Source organism: Notamacropus eugenii, chromosome 6 (genome assembly GCF_028372415.1).
Source record: "Notamacropus eugenii isolate mMacEug1 chromosome 6, mMacEug1.pri_v2, whole genome shotgun sequence".
Classification (NCBI taxonomy): domain Eukaryota; kingdom Metazoa; phylum Chordata; class Mammalia; order Diprotodontia; family Macropodidae; genus Notamacropus; species Notamacropus eugenii.
The window spans coordinates 41,837,268-41,859,464 of NC_092877.1; the positions used below are offsets into that span (position 1 = coordinate 41,837,268).

The window sequence follows — 22,197 nt, forward strand, 5'->3', positions numbered from 1 at the left end:
AATTTATTGCTGTTTGGACAGCTAGGTGTGATACAGTAGATAGAATGCTGGACCTGGAGTCAGGAGGACTCTTCCTGAGTTCAAATCTGGCCTCAGACATTTACTGGCTTAGCTGTCTGACCCTGGGGAATTCACTTAACCCTGTCTGTTTCCATTTTTCTCATCTGTAAAGTGAGTTGGAAAAGGAAATGGCAAATCACTCCAGTGTCTTTACCAAGAAGTGACACCTTGATCATTTTGGCTAGACCATAGAAGACAAAAGAAGCAATGTGTAATAAATCAGAAAAGATGGATGAGAGCTAGATTTAAGAGACTTTAAATATTAAAACTGAAATTTGTATTTTATCATAAAGGCCATTAGCAGCCACTGAATAATGTTGAGGGAGGGAAAAATGGCAGCAGGAGTAGAATTAAGAGGCTGTTGCTATAGGCCTCAGGAGTAGTAATGGTGCCATTGGTAGCACCTGAAAGAGTTGGTCACTGATTGAATTGTGGGGGAGGATTTGGGGGGAAGAGTCTAGAAAGTGTAGGGTGACTAGAAGGATAGTAGAATAGTAGTTGAGGTGCCCTCAGCAAAAATAGAGAAGTTTGAAGGAGGGGCACGTTAGGAGAAAGAATCCTCTTTTAGACATACTAAGTTTGAGCCACAAGCAGGATCTCCAGGTCAAGATGTGCAGCAGGAAGCTACTAGTTTGGGAATGCAGTCCAGAAAACAAATTAAAGCTAGACATAGAATTTGAAAACTGAAGATGATAGTTGAGCCTATTTGATGTGAGATGCTGTAGAGAACAAGGCCCAGATATATCACAGAAAACACATAGATATTTACATAATATTTAAGTACGAGTGCACTTCTTATAACTTCAAACCATCTATCTATCCTCTGTAAGTTGGATACTGGAGTGATAACCCTCCCAAACCCCTGGATTAAAAGTTTCATAAGATCCTCAATGACACAGGCTTCTTCCATATCCACTCCACAGCCACAGCTGTATACTAGACCTCATTGTCATTGGGATTGCTCTTCTAAGGTGTGAAGTTGTAAATTTCACCTCACAACTTCTTTGCGATTTCTCCATTTACTTAAGCCTTCCAACCCTTCTTCTCAACCTTTAGAGTATCCTTGTTCTACCAGTCCATCAACCTACTTGTGTCTTTCCTTCCCTACCTACTCAGCATGAACCATTTCATTGTAGTTTCCACTAACACTTTAAACTCCCTTACGTCTCTTCTCTCTTAATCCCCAGCCTTCCACAAGCTCTTCATCTGCCTTCTAAGCTTCGCTGGAGACACAGAGAGGTGGTCCATACTGGAAAGTATGTCTGCCTGAGACTTGAGAGAGCCGGGTTCAAATCCTATGTCTGACATTTACTAGATATGTGACCTTGTCAGGTCACTTAAACCCGCAAAACCTCACTTTCCCCATCCATAAAATTGGGCTAATATACCCTAATAAGCTCATGGAGTTATTGTGAGAATCAACTGAGTAAACATATATATTACGCTGTGCAAACCTTAAAATGCTTGATACATCTTTATAGTCAGGTCTGCTCTAACACTTGCTTTGGAAACAGGTTTGTTCCTAAGAGATTGTTATATTGGGAAACACAGTTTTACATGAATCTATCTTCAGAAACAGCACTGTTGAGCTCCACAAAAAACAGACACACCTCAGGCATTTAGCTGTGACTACTTCAGTTCACCAGTAGGTTATCCTGAACTTGCATATAGGCATATCATAAATGCCTTTTGGTTTTGATCTGACCACTTTTGCGCTAGCTTTCCTAACCCATAATTGTTCAACCTCAAGGTTCTGTTCTCCTCTCTATATATATTGTCTCACCTGCTGGTCTCATCTACTCCTGTAGCCTCAGCTGTTATATATCTAGATAATAACTATATTTCCAGTCCTGATCATTGCTCCCAGACTGTTGCAGACCAGTATTTCCTATCACCTGGGTGAGCTCAGACCTCAAACTTCACTTGTCTCAAATTGCACTTATCCCTAAAATCTATTTGCTCTTTGTAAATTTTGTAATTTCCTTGTTTTGATTCAAGGGTGCTGTATCCTTCCCAACTGCCCGGGTTCAAAGCACAAGTCTTCTTTGGGTCTTTCTTTTACATTTCTTTCTGCTGGGTCTCTCCCCTCCCATCACTACTCTTCTAGTTCAGGCCCTCATCCCTTAGACTAATATCCCAACAGCCTCTTCCTGTTATGGGTCCTTATCTCCAGCCCTTCACAATATTTTCAGATTAATCTCCCTAATGATAGTTTTGATCTCAGAATTATTGGATTTTTAGCATTATAATTATGGACCCTAGAAATCATCTGCTCCAACCCCATTGTTTCCCAGATTCAGAAGCCCTAGATATGAAGTGATGGGTGACAATAGTAGAACTAGAACTAAACTATTGCCACTTTACCTAAAAGTTTTCAGTGGCTTCTCACTGTATTTCCAGATTCAAAGCCTTGATTCCATTGAGATACTCTCCACTAGCATAGATTTTAGCCCTGTGCCTGCCTCAGTAAGACTTTTATTTTTTTTTTAACTTTCTGTGACCAAAAATATCTGGTCTCATCCTCTTGTCCTGCCATCTGAGCTGTGACTGGACTGCTTCAATAAACTCTGAATAGAGCCTGAACTTTCCTTTCCCGTTCCTGGTAAATGAGGCTTGTCCTGCACCTGCAGCACCTTTCTCCGCCCTCCTACCACTCCTCTCAGTTCTTCAGGGCTCAGGCAGAAGTAATCTCTCTTCTGAAATACAACATCATTGTATATTTCTTTTTACTGTACTTCAACATTCCAGCCCAACCACCCAGCACAGAGCAAATGGTCAAGTCTGAGTTGAATGGTGGTTTCAGTGTCTCACCTACTGGTCTCATCTACTCCTATATAGCCTCTGCTGTTAAATATCTAGATGATAACTATATCTCCAGCCCTGATCATTGCTCCCAAACTGGTCCAGGCCAATATTTTGCTTTTGGGGGAAAAAGAAAACTCACTCAGAACTAAACCTGCATATTGGCCTATTAACAGTCTTGTGTGATCAAAGGGTTCTGTGTTAACAGGTAGGAACATGAGATGGCTGAATCCCCTAGGTTCCTTTTTCACATGTTACAGGTTATACTTTATACAGTGAATCTTAGGATGTTCCTGGAAGTCTGGTCCTTGGGAGCTTTGTAGGCTTTGTTCACAGTAATAGGAAAAAGTAGGCTACAGTTACTCCCTAAAGAAAGCCTATTTCCAGAGAGTGTTCTGGCAGGACTACTGACAGAGTCCTGATCTTGCAGCTTTAGAAGCTACTATGTTGCAGTAATAGAGGCAAGTTTGGGGAAAGAAGGGAGGGAAAAAAAACATTAAAAATAACTGATGGGCCAGAGTTCCAGAAACATTCTGCAGAAACATCTAGAATTGCACTTTCCAAAAAAGCCACCCCAATCTTGAAGAGTTGATGGGAAAGTAATACTACTCAGGGAAACAACGAAATACATTAGCTTTTGAGGATTGATGTAGTTGAATTCAGTTTATCAAATATTAAGTTCCTACTGTATTCCGAAAACTTCCAGGTGATAGGATATAAAAAGACATCTATCCCACCACCCCCAAGATACAAATGTACCTTGTAAATACTACAACTGCTAGTTCTGGGATCCTGACACCCAGATTAACTAGGCAGTATCTTACTGAGGAAGAACTTGACTTGAAATATACAGAGCTTGTTAAGACATTCTAAATGAATCGGTGCAGTTATGGAGATTGATCATTAAAAAAGATAGGGAAAGCGTAACTGAAACATGAAGTAGATATTCAGTCCCTGAAGTTGAAGGTTTGAGGCCTTGTATCAGATGGAGTTCTGTTTGGAAACATACCACAGAATTCTATATAAGCAATATGGGATTCAAACAGTAGGGGAAAATGGACTTGGGGGCTGAATTTGGGAAGCCTGAATTGTGGTCTCACCTTGGCCACTAACAAACTGACACTGGGCAAGTTCTTTAATTTTTTTGAGTGCATTTTCCTTATCAATTAAATAGAGGGTTGGACTAAATGCTCCCCTTCTAGCTCTGTAGCACTTTTAAACTAACCAATGCTTTTTGTAGGCTTTATAGGAAGTAATTAAAAATAAGTGTTTTTAATGCTGTGCAATAGTGTCTGTAGCAATATTATACATAGTAACTAAAAGGGAAAACCACCCAAATGCCCATTGTTTAGGGAGTGGCTGTATAAATCTTAGGTACCATAAATAATGGCTTGCAGAGAATATGCAGAAATATGAAAATATCTCTATAAAAATAATATAGATAAAAAAACATAGCTCAGTGGGCTGCACTATTTTAAAGATTGTTTGAATTTATAATCTTAAAGATCAGAATGGGTTTTATATGGAGTGAATTAATGATGACTGTCACTGATACATGTGCTCAATCTTATGATTGAAAGTATGCTATTTAAATTACAGCCTAAGAATCACTGTATGAGTAATACTGTGTTGTTTGATACCTACAAGGTGAATAGACTAGATAATTGCTTTTAAAATTAAAAACTGTTACAGAAACCGAAAATACATAAGTTTTACTTAAAATGCTGGAATACTATTCTGCCTTAAATGTTGCTCCTATATGAGCCTTGTTAACATCACACATAAAAGGTTAACTGTGTCTTTATTTTTCTCCAATAGCACCTTCCAGCCAGCATGGCAACTTCATCAGAAGAGGTTTTACTGATTGTAAAGAAGGTGCGGCAGAAGAAACAGGATGGGGCCTTGTACCTGATGGCAGAAAGGATAGCTTGGGCACCTGAAGGCAAAGACAGGTTTACAATCAGCCATATGTACGCGGACATTAAATGTAAGTCATCCATCTAAAGCGAAAATTTTTTTTTAACATTTTGATAACTGTATTTCAATAAAATTTGTCTCCTTTGTAGTCCTACATATTTTACTCTATGCGTTTAAGAGCATTATTCTGAGAAAAGATCCAGAACCAGACTGCCAATGGGACCCATAATACACAAGTTCTAAAGGTTATGTGTTATTTGCAAAAACATTTCAAATAACTATAATGTATTTGAGAGGCAGCACACAGAAGTGGAAAGAGCCAGCCTTGAAGCCAGGAAGACATGAGTTCAACTCGCAGCTCTTAATATTACTAGCACTATGACTCTAGGCAAGTCATTTAACTGCTTGCTTGTAGAAAAAGTGCCAAGGCAAATTGGTAGGCAGCCTTTTCCCATCTAAGTCTTCCCTATAGCAATCAAATCACTGGTGCAGACACTACCCCTGCCTCTATGGTCTGTTCATGTGGATCCGTCCTGGTAATTGACCACCAGCTATAGGGAATTTTTAGATACTTTGCACGAGTTTTGAGTTGGAGGGGAGTGGAGGTTGTTTGTTTTTTAAGACATAAGATATTTTCATGTTTTATTTATTTTATCTACAAAGCTAGAGTTTTTTATCTTACCCCTGAGATTACAAGCTTAGTTTTAAACACTTAAAAATCAGGGTCATAGAACTTTGTGGTATGACAAGAAATTCATTACATTTTGTTTTTAGTAGCATTTACCATATCATTCTTCCACTTTGGTTCTAACTGATATTTGAACCTTTATTCAGAAAATAACCCTCCACTTGTCTGTTTGTGGGAGACCCAAGATTGAATAGATAAGTAACCCCTCAATAGGATTGTAATTTAGAGCTGTTTTGGTTCACAAGTAGCAACTGTACTCACCTTCATTTTGCTGTGACATGTATACCATAGTACTGTTTTAATGAATTAATACATCAAAAGAGTAAGATATGGGGTATACTTGGGAAAGTGTAAAAACCGTTATTACAGGTAAAAATCCCATTATACTTCAGAATTCAAGGAACACAATTCCAAATAGAGTCAACTGCCCCACAATTTCTGGATATTTAAAGCTCAGCACAGTACCAGACACATAGTACTCAATAAATGTTTGTTGACTTATTGTGTGCCAAGCACTGGTGAGAGAAATGGAATATCCAGTAGGCAGTTGGTGATATGTCATTAAAGTTTAGGAGAAAAGTTTGGACTGGATATTTGAGCCATCTCTATAGACTTGCTAACCGCAGCAGCTGATGAAGTTGTCAAGGGAGGAGGGCCTAGGACAGAGCCTTGGAAGGGACCCACAATTTGGGGCAGGGCTGGGGGGAAGATGGTCGAAAAGTCAGCAGAGGACACTGGGGAGTTGTCAGGTAAGAGAAGAATCAAGACAAAAAGCATCCTGACAAACCACTGAAAGGAGTTACAGCATCAAATGCCACAGCTAGATTGAGGAGCAGATCTAGCAATTAAGGAGTCATTGGTAATGTTGAAGGGAACAGTTTGATTTGAATGATGAAGTCATTTCACCGTTCACACGTCATTCATCACAACTTTTCAAGGAGCATGGCTCAGTGCAGCAAGAAACAGGTTATTAAGTGAGAGGCTGTGCTGAAGAAGGGTGGCATTCAATTAGGAAGAAATAGAAAGATGACCTCGAGGTAGGGAGAGCCCTGTTGAGTAACATACCCACTTAGCATGGGGTGGGGGAATGGGAAGTTCCAGGCACTGCTAAGTAGAGTGGCTGAGAATGCCATGGAGTCTGGGGAGACACAAGTCTCAATGAGGGGCAAAAAGGTCAGGACAAAAAGCATTTTTTTCACTGTGAAATGGAGATTACAGCGAGCACAGTGACTGAGTGAGAGAGCTGCGGGCTGAGTAGGACTGAGAAGGAAGAGAATATGAGGTGGAAATTTGCTTGTGCATGACTTATATCTGATGAATACAGGGATAGAGAGAGAAACAGTGGAAGTGATGGTAAATTGTAAAGCACAATCTCCAGGATTGAGCATGCAAGTGGTGGGGACAACCATGTTGCCGTTTCAGCTGACTTCTCGTCCGTTACCCCCACCCCACTCCCATGGAGTCTGGAGAGCTAGACCAGGGGGAGAGAGCATGGCCCTGGCCAGCCTAATGGAGTCAAGGTCATTGGTCATTAGGATTACCCAGGAACCCTGCCCCCTTATCTCCACTGGGGCTGCCTGAAACATATTTTCACAGAGAAACAGTTTTATAAATAGTTTCTGTAGAACTCAGAATAGTACTGTGCCTAGGCCACACTGTGGATTGAAGGGAATTTTATAGGCTGGTCTGGGAAGCTAGCCACTATTTCCTTGGGAAATGGTTACAATTTACAAATAAAAGTTTTGGAGTGCCTTGTTTTATTAGCATTTCCACAGCGAGAAAATCTAGCCTTGTAGTTTTGAAAAGTCTATACTTCTAGTGTCAGTTGTACTGTTGGTGTTATAGTCTGCTTTTCTCCCTATTAGCTACAGAGTATCAGTCACATAATGAACACACTTATTAAATTCCTGCTAAGTAGCAGGCAGGTACTGTTAGGTGCAGAAACACAAAGACAAAAATGAAACAGACCTGACCTCAAGGAGCTTAACAGCACTTAGGAACACTTACAAACAAAATAAATGTAAGATAATTTGTATGGATAAGGATACTAGCATTTTGTGAGACCTGGAAAATCCCCATGTATGAAGTGGCATTTAATCAGAATATCTAACATTATTATATTGCTTTACAGTTTTGCACAGCACTTTACAAATACCATCATCCCTCATTTTACTTGAGTTGGATTTTGAAGGAAATGAGATTCGGAGAAGCCTAGGGGGAGAGGGAGTGTGTTCCAGGCAAAGGAGACTGCCAGTGCATGAGTTGGAGTGTCAGCCTTTGAAGTTTGAGTAGTGGCCATGACATGGTCAGACCTATGGACCTGTGCTTTTGGAAAATCATTTTTCAGGCTCTTGTGGTAGTCCAGGGAAGGTTTGACATAGAATGAAAAACAATAGCTTTTCGGGTCATGTTGGGTGGGGAAAAGGAAGTCAAGATGGATTTGATTTCATCCACATGGGAATTCCTGTTCATAGATTACCTAGAGCAGTGTAGATCCAGTCTTTCCCTAGCTTATAGTCTTGGAAGGTTACTTGGAATATTGAGAATAAGGAATGTTGTACTCGTAGTCATGCAGCTAGTATGTGTTGGAGGTAGAATCTAAATCAAGGTCTTCCTGACTCTAAGATAGGCCTTCCATCTACTATGCAGTATGACATCCTGTCTCTTACTTAGTGTTTTAGATTATGTTGTAAATTTCCACAGTGAAAAACAATTTTTGTCACTTGATATAGAAGGGGAAGGGGTCTGTTTTAAATCATAATTGTTGATTACTCATCTCATGTATGGGGTGTCTTTCAAATACTTTTAGCAAAATAAATTTCACATATAAAGTTTTTAGGAAGTGAGTAGTCATTGTGCACAGAGCCACATTTGGAGCCTACCAAAAATACCAACTGTTTAAAAGCCTTAAGCTGACTTAGATCTTTAGCTAAAGATAAGTGGAGCTTGGATGTGTGAAAATGCCATCAGTGTATTACAATGAAAAATAAAATCATTTAAATAAGGAAAGTTCCCTTCCAGTCTTGGTTTCATTCTTAAGAAGAGAAGCAGAAGGTTATATGGGGAAGTTGCCGTGAAACCCATTTGCTAAGGCTACTGTTGTTCTGTTAACATCATAAAATCTAAACTTGTGTAAATCATGGTGGGTTTGGCTTTGTTAATGAATTATTTTGAAAGAAAATATTCTGTTCATCACCGTCTTTCTAATCTAGGGTTCATTGTAGCCTTGATAATAGACAGATAGATGAGAAGTTTTCAGAGGGAGCTGTTGTCCCTCACGAACAGGAAGAAGCCTGGCATCCTGTATATCTGCACATGTTGAGGCAGTGACTGCTCAGATGCTGTTGGCTTGTGGACCTGGTGTAAAGGCATCTCTAAAGACCATCTTGTCATGCTCTTTATCACCATAGGGAGCAGGGTGGCTGGACCCCTCAGCATGACCCCAGACTTGGGGAGAAACAGGCATAATCTACTGTCTGAGATCCTGCGGCTTAGCTGCTTAATGCACATATGCTAATTTAGCCTCGTGTTTGTTTTTAGGCCAGAAAATCAGTCCAGAAGGAAAAGCTAAAATCCAGCTTCAGCTGGTCCTGCATGCCGGAGACACAACCAACTTCCATTTTTCCAATGAAAGCACAGCTGTAAAGGAGCGAGATGCTGTGAAAGACCTTCTTCAGCAGTTACTACCCAAATTCAAGAGGAAAGCCAATAAAGAACTGGAAGAGAAAAACAGGTGAAGGGCAAGAAGAAGCAAGGGCATGGACTTTAGTCTCCAACTCTGCCTTGGTATTCGCACTTGGGCTGCATTTGAGATGGCCCATAGTAATGATGATAACTTTTACTAGGGAAAAAGACTTCTGATATTTCAAATTGCATTCTTGTGTGCTCCCATTTAATCCTAATAATAGCCATAAGGTAGGGATTATTATTCCCATTTTACAAATTGTAATAAGCAGTTTGCCCAAAATTCCACAGCCTGTTACTGGCAGGGCTGAAATTGGAATTCATGTCTCCTGATTCCTAGGATCAGTCTTTTCACTGAGGCATACCAGACTGTCTATTTAAGGAACTGAAGAGGAATCATCTTGAAGGAAAAAAAAATGAGTACCCAGTTTAGATATCAAGAAAAAATGTCAGCATGTCTAGTCTTCCAGAGAATGTTTTTGCCCAACATATAAACCACAGAATGACAGTGGGAGTTGGGAGAGATTGCCTCAGGATTTGAGCTTAAATTAAAAATTACTACAATTCTTCAGGCTGTCAATATACATGTCTACTCAGTGTTTCATCAGTGGTCAAAATTTTCCTGGGCAGGACAACCACAGGAAAAAAATTGCTGAAAATTTCTCCCCCTTCCACCATCCAAGGCAGTATTACCCCCATTATTACCTCCAGCCCAAATACACTCCCCTCTAAAATGCTTTCTACTTTGATTATTAAGGAAGAAAGGGTTCCTAGTATTGACCTTTGATATCAGTTCAAGATTATGTGTTTTGATGGCTACTTGCTTTTGAAACTTGAAGCTGAATGGTACATTATTCTAGAAAGTTCAATTTTTATTTAATACATTCTATCACCAGAATGCTGCAAGAAGATCCTGTTTTGTTTCAGCTTTATAAAGACCTAGTTGTGAGTCAGGTGATCAGTGCTGAGGAGTTCTGGGCCAATCGTTTAAGCATGAATGCTGTGGATAGCCCTGCATCCAATCACAAGCAGGATGTGGGCATTTCAGCAGCATTTCTGGTATGTGACCTGCTTTTATTCTCAGACCTCTAACAAAAGAAAAATTGCAAATTATATGCCTGATAGTAGATAGAAGTTTATAATGTTTATGCCAGAGCTTTGGTATTTTCTGGCAAGAGTAAAATATTATAATGGATTTAAAATTCTTTATGTTCTCAGTCTGTTAAAAATAACATTGCATATTAAACCTGTCTGTTTTGGCTTCCGTTTTTGCCATTTCTGCTTTCTTGTCCTTTAGACTAAGTCTGAGTAATTAAATAGTGCTCAGTTTGTTGATTATTCTAGTTCTAGGGTTATCTGAGCTTTAAGCAAAGCAGCCTATATTCAATATTGACCTACTTAATTAGTCCTCTTTATTTTAATTTATGGCCTCACCTGTTCTTAAAATTCTGCCTTCTGATGCATTTTTATAATTATCTAAGTTAGAATGCATTATGAAATTGAGAGGAGTATAGTGTAGTAGTAGATAAGAGAGCTGACCTCAGAATCATCAAGACCTGTCTGGGGTCAAGGCTCACTTGTGAGTTTTATGATCCTGACTAATTTGATCTCTCAATGCCCAGGCAGCTGTTTTAGACTGTAGGTAACTGGTCCTCATTGGTAGAGGGAAATTATTCACCTGAAAGTTCCTTCTATCATAAAGTTAAACAGTAACTATTTATATCATTTTGAAAGTACAGGAGGTTCCCAGGACAGGATAAATACTTAGCAGTTGTCAGCCCTTTGTCACCCTTGAATACCATTTTGTTACATTGTAAAATTTCCTAGAAAATAAATTTTTCAGAGATTGGTTTCGGGGCATTTGAAACCAGAGCTTTGGGACCCTGACTTAGTAACAAAGAAAAGGGTCAGGGAGGAGGTACACAGCAATCCACATATTATCCTTCTTATGTCATTCCAATTGATTTCTGTTTGTATTCTTTCTGTTAGGCTGATGTCCGCCCCCAAACAGATGGCTGTAATGGCCTAAGATATAACTTAACTTCTGATATCATTGAGTCCATATTTAGGACCTACCCAGCAGGTAGGTCCATCATACTGTGCACATCTGCGTGCGTGTGTGCGTGCATGTGTGTGTGAGATGCAGTGCGTTCTTAAAAGACAGCTCCCGATTCTTGCTGCTACTTCATTGGTTGAAGAGCATTTCTTCATCCTTTTCAGAGTTTGTTTTCTTATAGCTAAATTTACTTTGATCAGATTAGCTTTCTCTAAAAGATTAAGAGCATCATTTTTATTTTTAGATTCATAGATCCTAATTCATAATCCAAATCCGAAACATTTTGTTTCATTTAGAATTATATATTCACATTAATTTTATACTGATTTCATCATCTGTTATTTGTGCTTAGATTCTAATAATTAATCTCATTCAGAGTCTCAGAGATAGATAAGATTTTAGGGACTTTGAGGTACCACCTATCTACCTTTCTAATTGAACTGTTTTCTTGATGGGATTGCATCCATATTTTGCCACTTCTGTCGTGCTGTACCAGGATCTATCCAGAATCATCTTTCTCTTTTAATTTACTGTCTTGGTGACTTCAAGTCCCAAGAGTTCAACTGTCCTGTCTAATCAAGTAACACCTGAATCTATGTCCCCAGCCTTTATCTCCTGCATGCCAGCCCTGCATCTCATCTGCCTACTACACTTATCCATACGGATACACTTACCCCATTGAAACTCATCATCTTTCCCCAAACCCACCCCTCCACTTTCTGTTATTTGTCAAGGGCACTACCATTGTCCAAGTCACTAGGGCCCTAGACTCTAAGAAACGTTGTATGCACTCTTTCCCTACCAAAGTAGCCAGTTAGCAGTTGCCAAGTCTGCTTAGTTCTGCCTCCACAAAATCTCTCATGCATGTCCTCTCTTTGCACAAGCTCTGCAGTCACCCAAATTCACCCATCTCCTGACCTCTCAGCAGGGCTGTCACAGTGGTATCTTAATGGATATCGCTCCCTCCTCACCTCTCAGACTAATATTGTTGTGGCCCAGGCCTTTGACAACCTGCTTTTTCAAACTGATTTAACATTGCCCTTTCTCACACAATCTTCTCACTGTTTGCTGCATAGGATGTTCTTGTTGTCCCATTTCCATATAAGGCCATCTCCCCTACCTGGCATGCTGTCCTTGTTTCCCAGCCTCCTGGCACTTGCAGCTCCCTTCAAGACTCCTCTCTGATTCTACTAGTTGTTTGTGATTCTCCCTTGTTTTCAAAAAATTACTTACACTCATATTTATTTATCTATGCCTAGGCTCTTACACACACACACACACACACACACACACACAAACACAAACACACACACACACACACACACACACACACACACTCTCTCTCTCTCTCTCTCTCTCTCTCAGCTCCTAAGAGTAAAAAACATGTTCTTGTTCTTGTTTCATCAACACTTAGTACAGCATAGCACAGCATATGTTGGTACTTAATATATGCTTGTTGAAGTAAAATTCCATTTTTGGACAGTTACTAGAAAGCTCTCTCTTATATAGACGTATTGCCTTCCTGTGGCTGTAATGCATTAGTTCTCATTCTTCCTTTTGGAACCATACCAAATAAGTCTAGTCCTGCTTCCATGTTGTGGCCCTTCATGTGTTTTAAGAATGCTCTTATCCAATTTAAATCTATTATTTTTCAGGCTAATTACTCATGGCCCTGTTTTGAGTCTTTTGAAAGCTTAATAATGGAAATTTGTTTTAATTTGTTTTGCTTTTAAGTTGTGTCTAGATTCTCTATAGCTTTATCTATTCTGTGTTTCTCCACAGTAAAAATGAAATATGCAGAAAATGTTCCACATAACATGACAGAAAAAGAGTTTTGGACACGATTTTTTCAGTCCCATTATTTTCATAGGGATCGGCTTAACACAGGGTCAAAAGATCTCTTTGCAGAATGTGCCAAAATGGATGAAAAGGGTGAGTGATCTTTGTTATCACTTTCAGCATTCTGATTTAGATTAAGGGTTGTTTATTTCTAAAATGATGTGAAGTGATGCAACTTTGAGTTTTATTTGATTTTCTAGGTTTAAAAACAATGGTATCACTAGGAGTGAAAAACCCACTGCTAGATTTGACAGCACTGGAAGATAAATCATTAGATGAGGTAAGGAATAAGTGGAAGGATTTTATTAGGAAAGAACAGAATCCTAAACATATAGTATTGAAGCAGTCTAAGGCAAGCATTCTTAACCATGGGCCCATAGATCAATATCAGGGGACCCGAATTTGAATGGAATTAATCTTTAATTTCTACTAATTGAAATATAGCATTCTTTCAATTATAAACATAGGCAATAAACCACAATAATATTAAGCTTCATCACACTAACTTCCTTATACACTGTGGGTCCATAACACAAAAAAAAAAAATTAAGAATTCTGGAGAACCATTTGAAACTATGCCCAAAGAGCTATAAAATTGTGCATACCCTTGACCCTAGGTTTCTCTTTCCCCCATGAGATCAAAGGAAAAGAACCTATATTTATATCAAATCTTTTTATTGTGGCAAAGAATTGGAATTTGAAGGGACACATATCAGTTGAACAAGTTGTGGTATATGGTTGTGATGGAATGCTATTGTGCTACAAGAAATGTTGGGGAGGAGTCAGAAAAACCTGGGAAGATGTAGATGAATTGATGCAAAATGAAGTGAGCAGAACCAGGACGGTGTACACAGTAACAGCAATACTGTAACGATTATCAACTTCAGATCAATACAGTGAGCCAAGACAGTTCCAAAGGACTTGTGATAAAAAATACCATCCACCTCCAGAGAGAGAACTGAAGAACTCTTGAGTGCAAACTGAAGTATAATTTTTTTCACTTTTTTGTTTTGTTTTGCATGATTTCACATATATAATTAACATATTGCTTGCCTTCTCAATGGAGTGACAGGAGAAAATTTGGAGCCAAAAATTGGAGAGGAGTGGGATTGAAAAAATGTTAAAAAATAAAAAAGGTTAAGAACCCATAACCTTGGGTATCACCAAATCCAGTGACAAAATGGTATTTGCTTTCTTCTGCATCATTCCCAATTTAATAAACATTTCCTAGATGCCCAGTTTTACAGTGAGCTGTGTTTCTTTCTAAAGAAGTCAGAGAATGGTAAATGGCATAGTTTCCACTAGTCAGTAATGTGACATATTCAGAAATAAATATTGGGTGTTATAAGTAAATGAATAGTATTGAGTCCTGTAGTGGTACATGGAAGGGGAAGGATCACTTCTGACTTGTGGGGGGTGGAATTGAGGGAGAAGTAAAATAAATATGACACTGAAAACTTTAATTCAAATGATACATAACTTCATCAATGTGGGAATATTCCCTCCACCACTCAGCAGACAATCTACTTGAATGGCTGTAGCCAAAAAGATCAAATAAAATTTCTCACCTGGTAACCAACTTTCTGGTAGTGGGCACTTCCAGATGTATTCCAACTCATTCCCAGGTGACAAACAGAAGCCATCAGCAAGCTGTAAGGAGTCATGAGAGTAGATAGGCCTTGTTGTTTCATAAAAATTACCTGTCATGAGAATTGTCTACAGCGACCCTCTCATTGTATACTTTGTGATGGTTTTTGTGAGGTGTGCTCAGCAGTGCCCTAATTTCCATCAGTTTGTTCTCTTATAATTTGAGATTCCTATTTCCTAGAAAGTGTAAAATGGTGTTCTGTAGTACATTTAGGTCATCACTGTAATCCTGCAGTTCTTACAATAGAAGCAGTTGACATAAAGCAAATCTCTCCATACTTAGGATTAACTTATACCACTTGTGGCATGAGACTAGGGAGAGTGTGAACTCTGATGTGTTAGTGTATGTGAGGAAATATTTTTTACCTAATAAAAGGGTGGAAATAAAATGGGAAAATGTCTGTTTTGCTTACAGTGAATAATTCTGATTAAATTCAATTTATATTTTTGTTGATGGCCTAACTTTAAAATAGGAATTCTATCACAGTTCCTTGATATTTAAAATATGTACTTCTTGGTTGTTTTAATACCTCCGTGGATCTGTGGTAATGTAAGAACTTGGTCTCTTGGTAGAGATCACAAAGATTTTTTTCTGTAACGTTTACTCAGCAATATAGTGATAGTTCCTAACTTGGTAGGCCTGGCAGGGAGAGGACTGGGAAGTTATTACCAAGTATATGTGAGTCTCCTGGTGGGGTAACAGATCTGAGGTTGGAATTCATTGCTCCAAACAGACATCCATTGTCATTCTTTTTCTTATGTGTAGAAGCAAAACTACTTACTTCTCTTCTCAGGGCTGAAGGGGAGGGGCAGTGAGAGGAACCAGAACTGTGATTCCATTATTACAGAGAATTTAAAGAAATGAAAGAATCCATGTGCTGCTGCTCTTCCACTCTTAGTCCTAGAGAATGGCCTGGGCCACTCAGACATGGTGACTTCTCTGAGGTCATTGTGTATGAATGAATTCATGTTTTCCTGACTCCCAGGCCAGCTTTCTATCCATTATGCCATATCACTTCTCTGAATTAACAACTTAGTCATTATGCATTAGACAGTATTCAATTATCTTTTCTGCTAATGCATACTAATAATACTGCTATTATCATTGGAGAAAGGGTGATCTATAAATTTTCAGACATTAAAAGGAACCCTGATCCTCAAAAAATTTTGTGAGGGATCTTTCCTCTAGGTCTTGGTTTTGGGTTGGAGGCAGGGCAGGCAGTATTCTTTTGTTGCTAAATATTTCTTGGGTAACAGTGAAGCACTTGGTTTCTTATTCCTCACTCTCCCTGTTTCCATCCCACCTCTTTTTCCAGTCCTACTGTTTAATGTCTTTTATTCCATTCCTTAAGTGCAAGTCTTCATAGGTAAAATGCTGAACAGTTTTATACCTAAGAATTTATTAATTATTTGGGGGGGGTGAGTTTAAGGGTCAGTTATTCAACAATATTCTTTCAAACAAGTGTGTATTCTCCCAAAGATTAGCTATGATAGTTAATCAGAAGGAGTGTTATTTGGGAATTTGGAGGAAAACCCTATTTTTATATACTTTATAACTTCATATTGTTCTTTACAGGGCTATGGGGTTTCCCCTGTGCCATCTACTTCCAACTCTTCAAAATCCATAAAGGAGAATAGCAATGCCGCAATCATCAAGAGATTTAACCATCATAGTGCTATGGTCCTGGCAGCAGGTCTCAGAAAACAGTTAAGTTTTAATGCTTTCAGAAGAGTAGCCATTGGAATCTTGAAGCTACTTCCATGTTTTCTTTCACCTTGTGCTTTTTAAAAAATATTCCTTTTTTTTCCCTTTAAGTGAAGCACAAAATTATCACAACAGTGAAAACAGGAGCACAGATGGGAACTCTCGGGATTCAGACTTCTTTCAACCACCAGTTAAAAAGGTAAGGGGATAGCATTGTTACTGGACAGCAGATTCAGTCTTCCTTCACTTTTTTTTCCAGTACAATTTCCCCTCTTCCTTGATCCTCATAGAATCTGGAGCTGAAAGGGACTAGTCCCACAACCTCATTTTAGTGAAGAAGAAACTAAAACCCAGTGAGGGTGATCAGGGTCACAGATCCTGGAGGAAACATGAAGACAAAAAACATTGTAGGGAGAATTATAATTTTTCTTTTCACAATGCCCAGACAGAAATTAATTTGGGCAAATTAGTAGGGCCTAGAAATAGATACATACTTTATTAGTACCACTTTTCTGGGAAGTCACATTTAGTCCTAAACCTATCAGTGAGTCATTGAAGTGCTGCTGCTTGATCAGGAGAAGAAAGTAATAACTGAACAAATAGGAAACCAAAAGAAAGCTTTCAAAATATCTTTAAGTCTTTTCTGAAATATATTTAATGCTATATAATGTATTGTCATGAATTTAATACTTGAGGTGGTGCTTTTTATTGGGTATACTTAAATGTAGAGAAAGATTGTATGAGAATTAGTTTCTCTTATTTAAGTTATCTTAGGTATCTGGTAGCAGATAATCTCATATGTTTATAAATAATTCCAGGTGAAGTTACAGGAATCCATAGAGTATGAAGACTTGGGGAAAAATAATAGCATAAAAACAATTGCACTAAGTCTGAAGAAGTCAGATAGGTAAGTTTATTTTCAAGTGTGAGTGTTTTATAAACCAGTGACACATGGAGTGATTCTCTCCGAATTCTTTCTAGAATGGCTTCCATACTTTGGCCAGTTACTGTTATTCAAATGGAGGATCTGTTTTTAGCAAAGATTTGCTTGCAAGATTTCACATCTTAACTGAAATGATTACAGATCAGGACCCACAATTTACATCTTGTGATGAAGATCAATGAATGAGTTCTCCATAAATTTGTTGCCTTCTTAAATATACTGTGCAGAGCGAAATAGTTTTACTGAAATGCCTCATTTCTGCAACATCAGGAAAACCATATGGTGACTTCTGAGGTGGTTGTAAGGGAAAACATTTCAAATAGACCTCGAATAACTTTTTCCTCCATCTTCATTCTTCAGGTACTATCATGGCCCAACTCCAATTCAGTCCCTCCAATATGCAACAAGTCAGGATATTATCAATTCTTTTCAGAGTATTAAGCAAGAGATGGAAACCTACACACCCAAACTAACTCAGGTAAGTCACTTCAGATGGTAACTCTTTACATATTTTTTCCTATCTTAACTTACAAAAACATCCATCTTGGATAGATTTTAAAGGAGCGTAAAATAGTCTGCTAAATTTCTGCTAAATTCATCATTTGCTATTTGTTGGTTTTGGTTTTAGGAGAATCACAGGATCCTAGAATATAAAAACTGGAAGGGACATTAGAGGTCACCTACTGCAAACTTTTTTTTTTTTTTAACAGACATGGGAATCGGTTGATATTAAGTGAGAAAGAAGCAGTATGGTGGTTACTCGTGTTACATATATGCATGCATACATACAATCTTCATGGGAAAATTAGACTGGAAATTTTCCAGGGAGGTAGTTATGCTCTGAATATAGATGCTGACACAGAGAATATATTTTCAAGATTTTTATTTTAACTAGTAGTCTTCATTTGCCATGCTTTGAAATTTTAATTAAATGATTGAATTTCTATTGAATCAGTTGCCCTTTTTAGCTGCCATGAGCAGAACAGACTATCACAGCCTGGTTGCTAGCCTAGTCTCCTTCATTCACTCTTGCTTATTCTACTTTATCAGAAGCAATGTGTGAAATAATTGGGCAAAATAATTTCACATACTGCATAAGAAAGGCCCCATTTAAATAGCAGTGTTCTCACAGGTCCCTTGAAGCCCTTAGTGACTGCCCTGGTATTTCTGGCATTCTCCATCTGATGTTATCATAAGGAATTGATGCTCATCCTTGAACAGTGGAAAGAAAAACATGGTGCTTCTTTCAGATGTGAAACTCCTATTGAACCTTGAGATGGATGAGCAAATCTTGGCTGCCCTTTCCTGTTCTTCTGAGTTGAAATTTTTTTACTTTTATTTTTACGTTTTATTAAATCTGAAGTAAATAAAAACTCTAAAGGAGAAGTTCTGTTTCTTGTTCTCCAGGTTCTTTCAAGTGGTGCTGCAAGTAGTACCATTACAGCCCTATCCCCTGGAGGAGCACTTATGCAGGGAGGACCACAGCAAGCCATAAACCGTATGTGTGTCACAGGTTCAACTGGCATCCCTTGGATAAAAAGAGTGGAGGGAGAAAAATATACTTTATTAAAGCTAATAAGGCTTTGTTCATTTGTTGTAAACTTTGTGTTCGTAAACTGTCATAATGTTGTAACTAGTAACATTGATTTTTTTTTTTAACCTGGCCCAATTATAAGCTTATTAAAATGGAAGGAAACAAGTCAGGTTAACATGAAATCTTAGACTTATTCACTTATTTATAAGTAAATATACAAAATCATTATCTGGTTTCCCAGAGAGAATTTTAAGTTCTGAAGATGTGTTAAAATCTCAGGGGAATGATTGCACATTGCATTAGAGTACAAAGTGGTCAGTCTTGTGTGTTCTGTATATGGAGCAGACAGGGGACTTGGATTTCAAAAGACCTTTCCTTTTTCATGCAGAGATGGTGCCAAATGACATTCAGTCAGAACTCAAACACTTGTATGTGGCCGTAGGGGAACTGCTGAGGCATTTCTGGTCCTGTTTTCCAGTTAATACACCATTCCTAGAAGAAAAGGTAAGGACAGAGGAATTCTAGTCAGCTCTGATTGCTCATGTGCCATGACTCAGGAAATGATGATTCTGGATCAGAATTATATTCTTAATGGGATGAATTTGAACTTCTACCTTAATTCAGATTTGCTACTTCTGAGCCCCTTTTCCGTGGAAGGCGTGTTGATCAGGGGCCCAAAAATCCCATCAGTGCAGTTATTTAAATCCTGAGGGATACCAGGAACTACAAACATCAGTCAGTTATGACAGTAGAGTAACTTGCTATTAAAGACACAGTGATTGAATTTACCTTCAGTCTTCTTTGGGGAAAAGAAATGAGTCTCCAGAGGAAGAGGGGCTCTGGGAAGCAGTTCCCCCTAAAGGTCAGTTGCTTCAGTTTGATTTAAGAAGCATTTACCAAGCATCTGTTAGTGTGTCCCAGTTGCTGGGTAGGTACAAAGTGTAGAGGACTCCAGGCTCCCTCTTTTATGGAGCTTGCTTAGAGTAGAAGAGGAGGGAAAACATGAGTTTTCAACAAGAGGAAGAGAGGATCCAGCAGTGAGGAAGAAAGCATTAGTTAGGTAAAGCCTTGCAGGTCATCATAGTTCTTTGTGAGACCTTTGCTCAAAAGACAAGTGCTTTCAGCTTCTATTGGCATTCAAACTAGGCAGGAATATGCTCATTGCTAGTCAGAGGGAAGGGGCTGACCCAAAAGGGGGGTTACGCCTTCATTCTGTAAACATCTATTCATTGCCTGGAGATTTAGAGACAAAATTGATGCCCTATTCTGTAAGTAAACGTGAAAGAAATGGGAAGACGCTAGTGCCTTGGAGGGTTGGTTAGGAGGCCTTCTGGAAGGAAGAGGTAATTTCTGAATAGAACCTTGGACAAAGCTAGTAATTCTACAAGGTCAGAGTGGAGGGGACCTGCTCCAGGCATTGGCAGGTAGAGTGTCAGTCTGGTTGGTAGCTTAGTGTTCAAAGGAGCATAATATTCAGTAAAACTTGAGAAAGTCATAACCTGGAACCGGACTGTGAAGGACTTTAATGCAAAGTGGATTTGTTGTGACCTGAGGGCAAAAGGAATCAGTGGTACCTTCCAAAGTGAAAGAGCTCCAACAGCCCTGTGCTTTAGGAGTATTGCTCAGCTGTTGGCAGCTATGTGCACAGGGAACTGGAGAAATCAGTTATCCAAAAACAGGTGAACTGAGTGGCGTACGTGGTTTACCAGTAGTCAGCCAGTAGGTATCAAGTAAGAAAGAAAAGACTAGGGATCTCACTTCTGAGATCCCCAGCACAGAATGCACTTTGGGTATGTTTGTGTCAGTAATGAGTAACATAGATTTGTACAAAATGTGGTGGAATTCAACCAAACAAGAAAATGAAATGTTCCTTGAAATAATGAGGAAAATATTTCAAGGAAGAGTTTTAAGAAAAGAGGTTTAATCTGTATCAGGAGATTGGAAGATGGAAAAGTGTGACAGAAAAGAAAGGAGAAAAAGGTGCAAAACACTTAGCAATAGTGGGAGTCTCTTCTTTGGGAGGAATTAGTAGCTTTCTTAGGACTTGTGTCCAAGCTGCACCTGAAAGTTTCTTGAGATTTGGCAAGCCAGGCAGCCATTGTCTATTCCTGGGAACTCTTGCAGTTATAAACACTAATATCAGAAGGAACCTGAAGAGCATATTGCTGGGACATATGAAGTCCTTCAGGAAACTGAAAGCCCTGTTAGGGGCAAGTGTGCTGACAAAAGAGTGGGCCATGGTATAAATGATATGGAGGGCATAAGACTAGGACAGGAATTCCAAAGCTAACAGTGAAGTCTCCGAGGAGGCCTCAGCCACAGGCAGAGCAGGAAAATGAGTAGCAAATTAAAGAAGATGGTGCTTGGGAATGGGCACACAAAGTAGGAATTAGGGATCCACTGGCCTAAGAAAATGGTTTTTTGAACAAAAGTTGAATAACCATTTATTAACAAGTGTGGTAGATAAAATTCCATTTCAAATGTAAAGTGAACAAGATAGCATTTAAGGTCTCTTCAACATAGATTCTGACACAACCAAAAAAAAAATCCTAATATTTAGTAGTATATCAAAAGTGCATTAGTGTACAAATAATACTATAATATAGATAACACAACAGATAAAATGTGGACCTGCAGTCAGGAAGATCTGAGTTCAAATATAGCCTCACTTGCTAGCTATATTACCTTGAACAAGTCTCTCGACCTATGTTTGTCTCAGTTTCTTCGTCTGTAAAATAAGGATAACAACACCTACTTCCCATGGTTGTTTTGAGGATTAAACGAGATAAGTATAAAGTGCTCAGCACAGCGCCTGGTACAAAGTAAGCACTATGTAAAAGTTAGCTATTAATAATAACGCTTTTTGAGAACCTGGGTTGGGAGAGTCGTTGCCACTTTGGTGATTGGAGAAGGCTTCTTGGAGTGGAAATAGTATTTGAATTGACCTTAGATAGAAAACAGTGTGTGGAGTCAAATCTCTGAAGGCAAACTAGAGAATTTTCCAATTAAACAAATTCAGCATGTGACTAAACTGTAGAATATTTTGTAATGGTTTGTGTTTTTTGTTTTGGTTTAGTTTTTTTTGTATTTGGTTAAGGGATAGTTTTGACCCAGACATTTTATAAGTATAGAAAATCCCAATGTAGAAACTGCATCATCTGCAGCACGTACTCTTAGTGTACCTTGGGCACTGAAAAGCTAAATCATTTGCGCATGGTCAGTCAGCTACCATATTATTTATGTGGGGGTTTTTGTTGTTGTTAAAACAAAGTTCTTCGTTTGTTCAGTGAGCATTTTGCCATTAGGTGCCTACTTTGTGCCA

The 22,197-nt window shown here is 38.7% G+C and overlaps 1 protein-coding gene across 5 annotated transcripts in view; it reads left to right on the forward strand.

The window, feature by feature from the left end:
- GTF2H1 (general transcription factor IIH subunit 1) overlaps positions 1–22,197 on the forward strand; it is a 30,855-nt gene that overhangs the window by 5,946 nt on the left and 2,712 nt on the right. For all 5 annotated transcript variants that reach the window (XM_072619648.1, XM_072619647.1, XM_072619650.1 and 2 more), the window contains exons 2-13: positions 4,681–4,849; positions 9,008–9,200; positions 10,048–10,210; positions 11,141–11,234; positions 12,990–13,139; positions 13,247–13,326; positions 16,270–16,400; positions 16,510–16,597; positions 17,217–17,305; positions 17,702–17,819; positions 18,749–18,839; positions 19,264–19,379. In XM_072619648.1, the coding sequence (XP_072475749.1) occupies positions 4,696–4,849; positions 9,008–9,200; positions 10,048–10,210; positions 11,141–11,234; positions 12,990–13,139; positions 13,247–13,326; positions 16,270–16,400; positions 16,510–16,597; positions 17,217–17,305; positions 17,702–17,819; positions 18,749–18,839; positions 19,264–19,379 (1,467 nt within the window). In that variant the 5' untranslated portion in view covers positions 4,681–4,695. The remainder of the gene's footprint in view (positions 1–4,680; positions 4,850–9,007; positions 9,201–10,047; positions 10,211–11,140; positions 11,235–12,989; positions 13,140–13,246; positions 13,327–16,269; positions 16,401–16,509; positions 16,598–17,216; positions 17,306–17,701; positions 17,820–18,748; positions 18,840–19,263; positions 19,380–22,197) is intronic.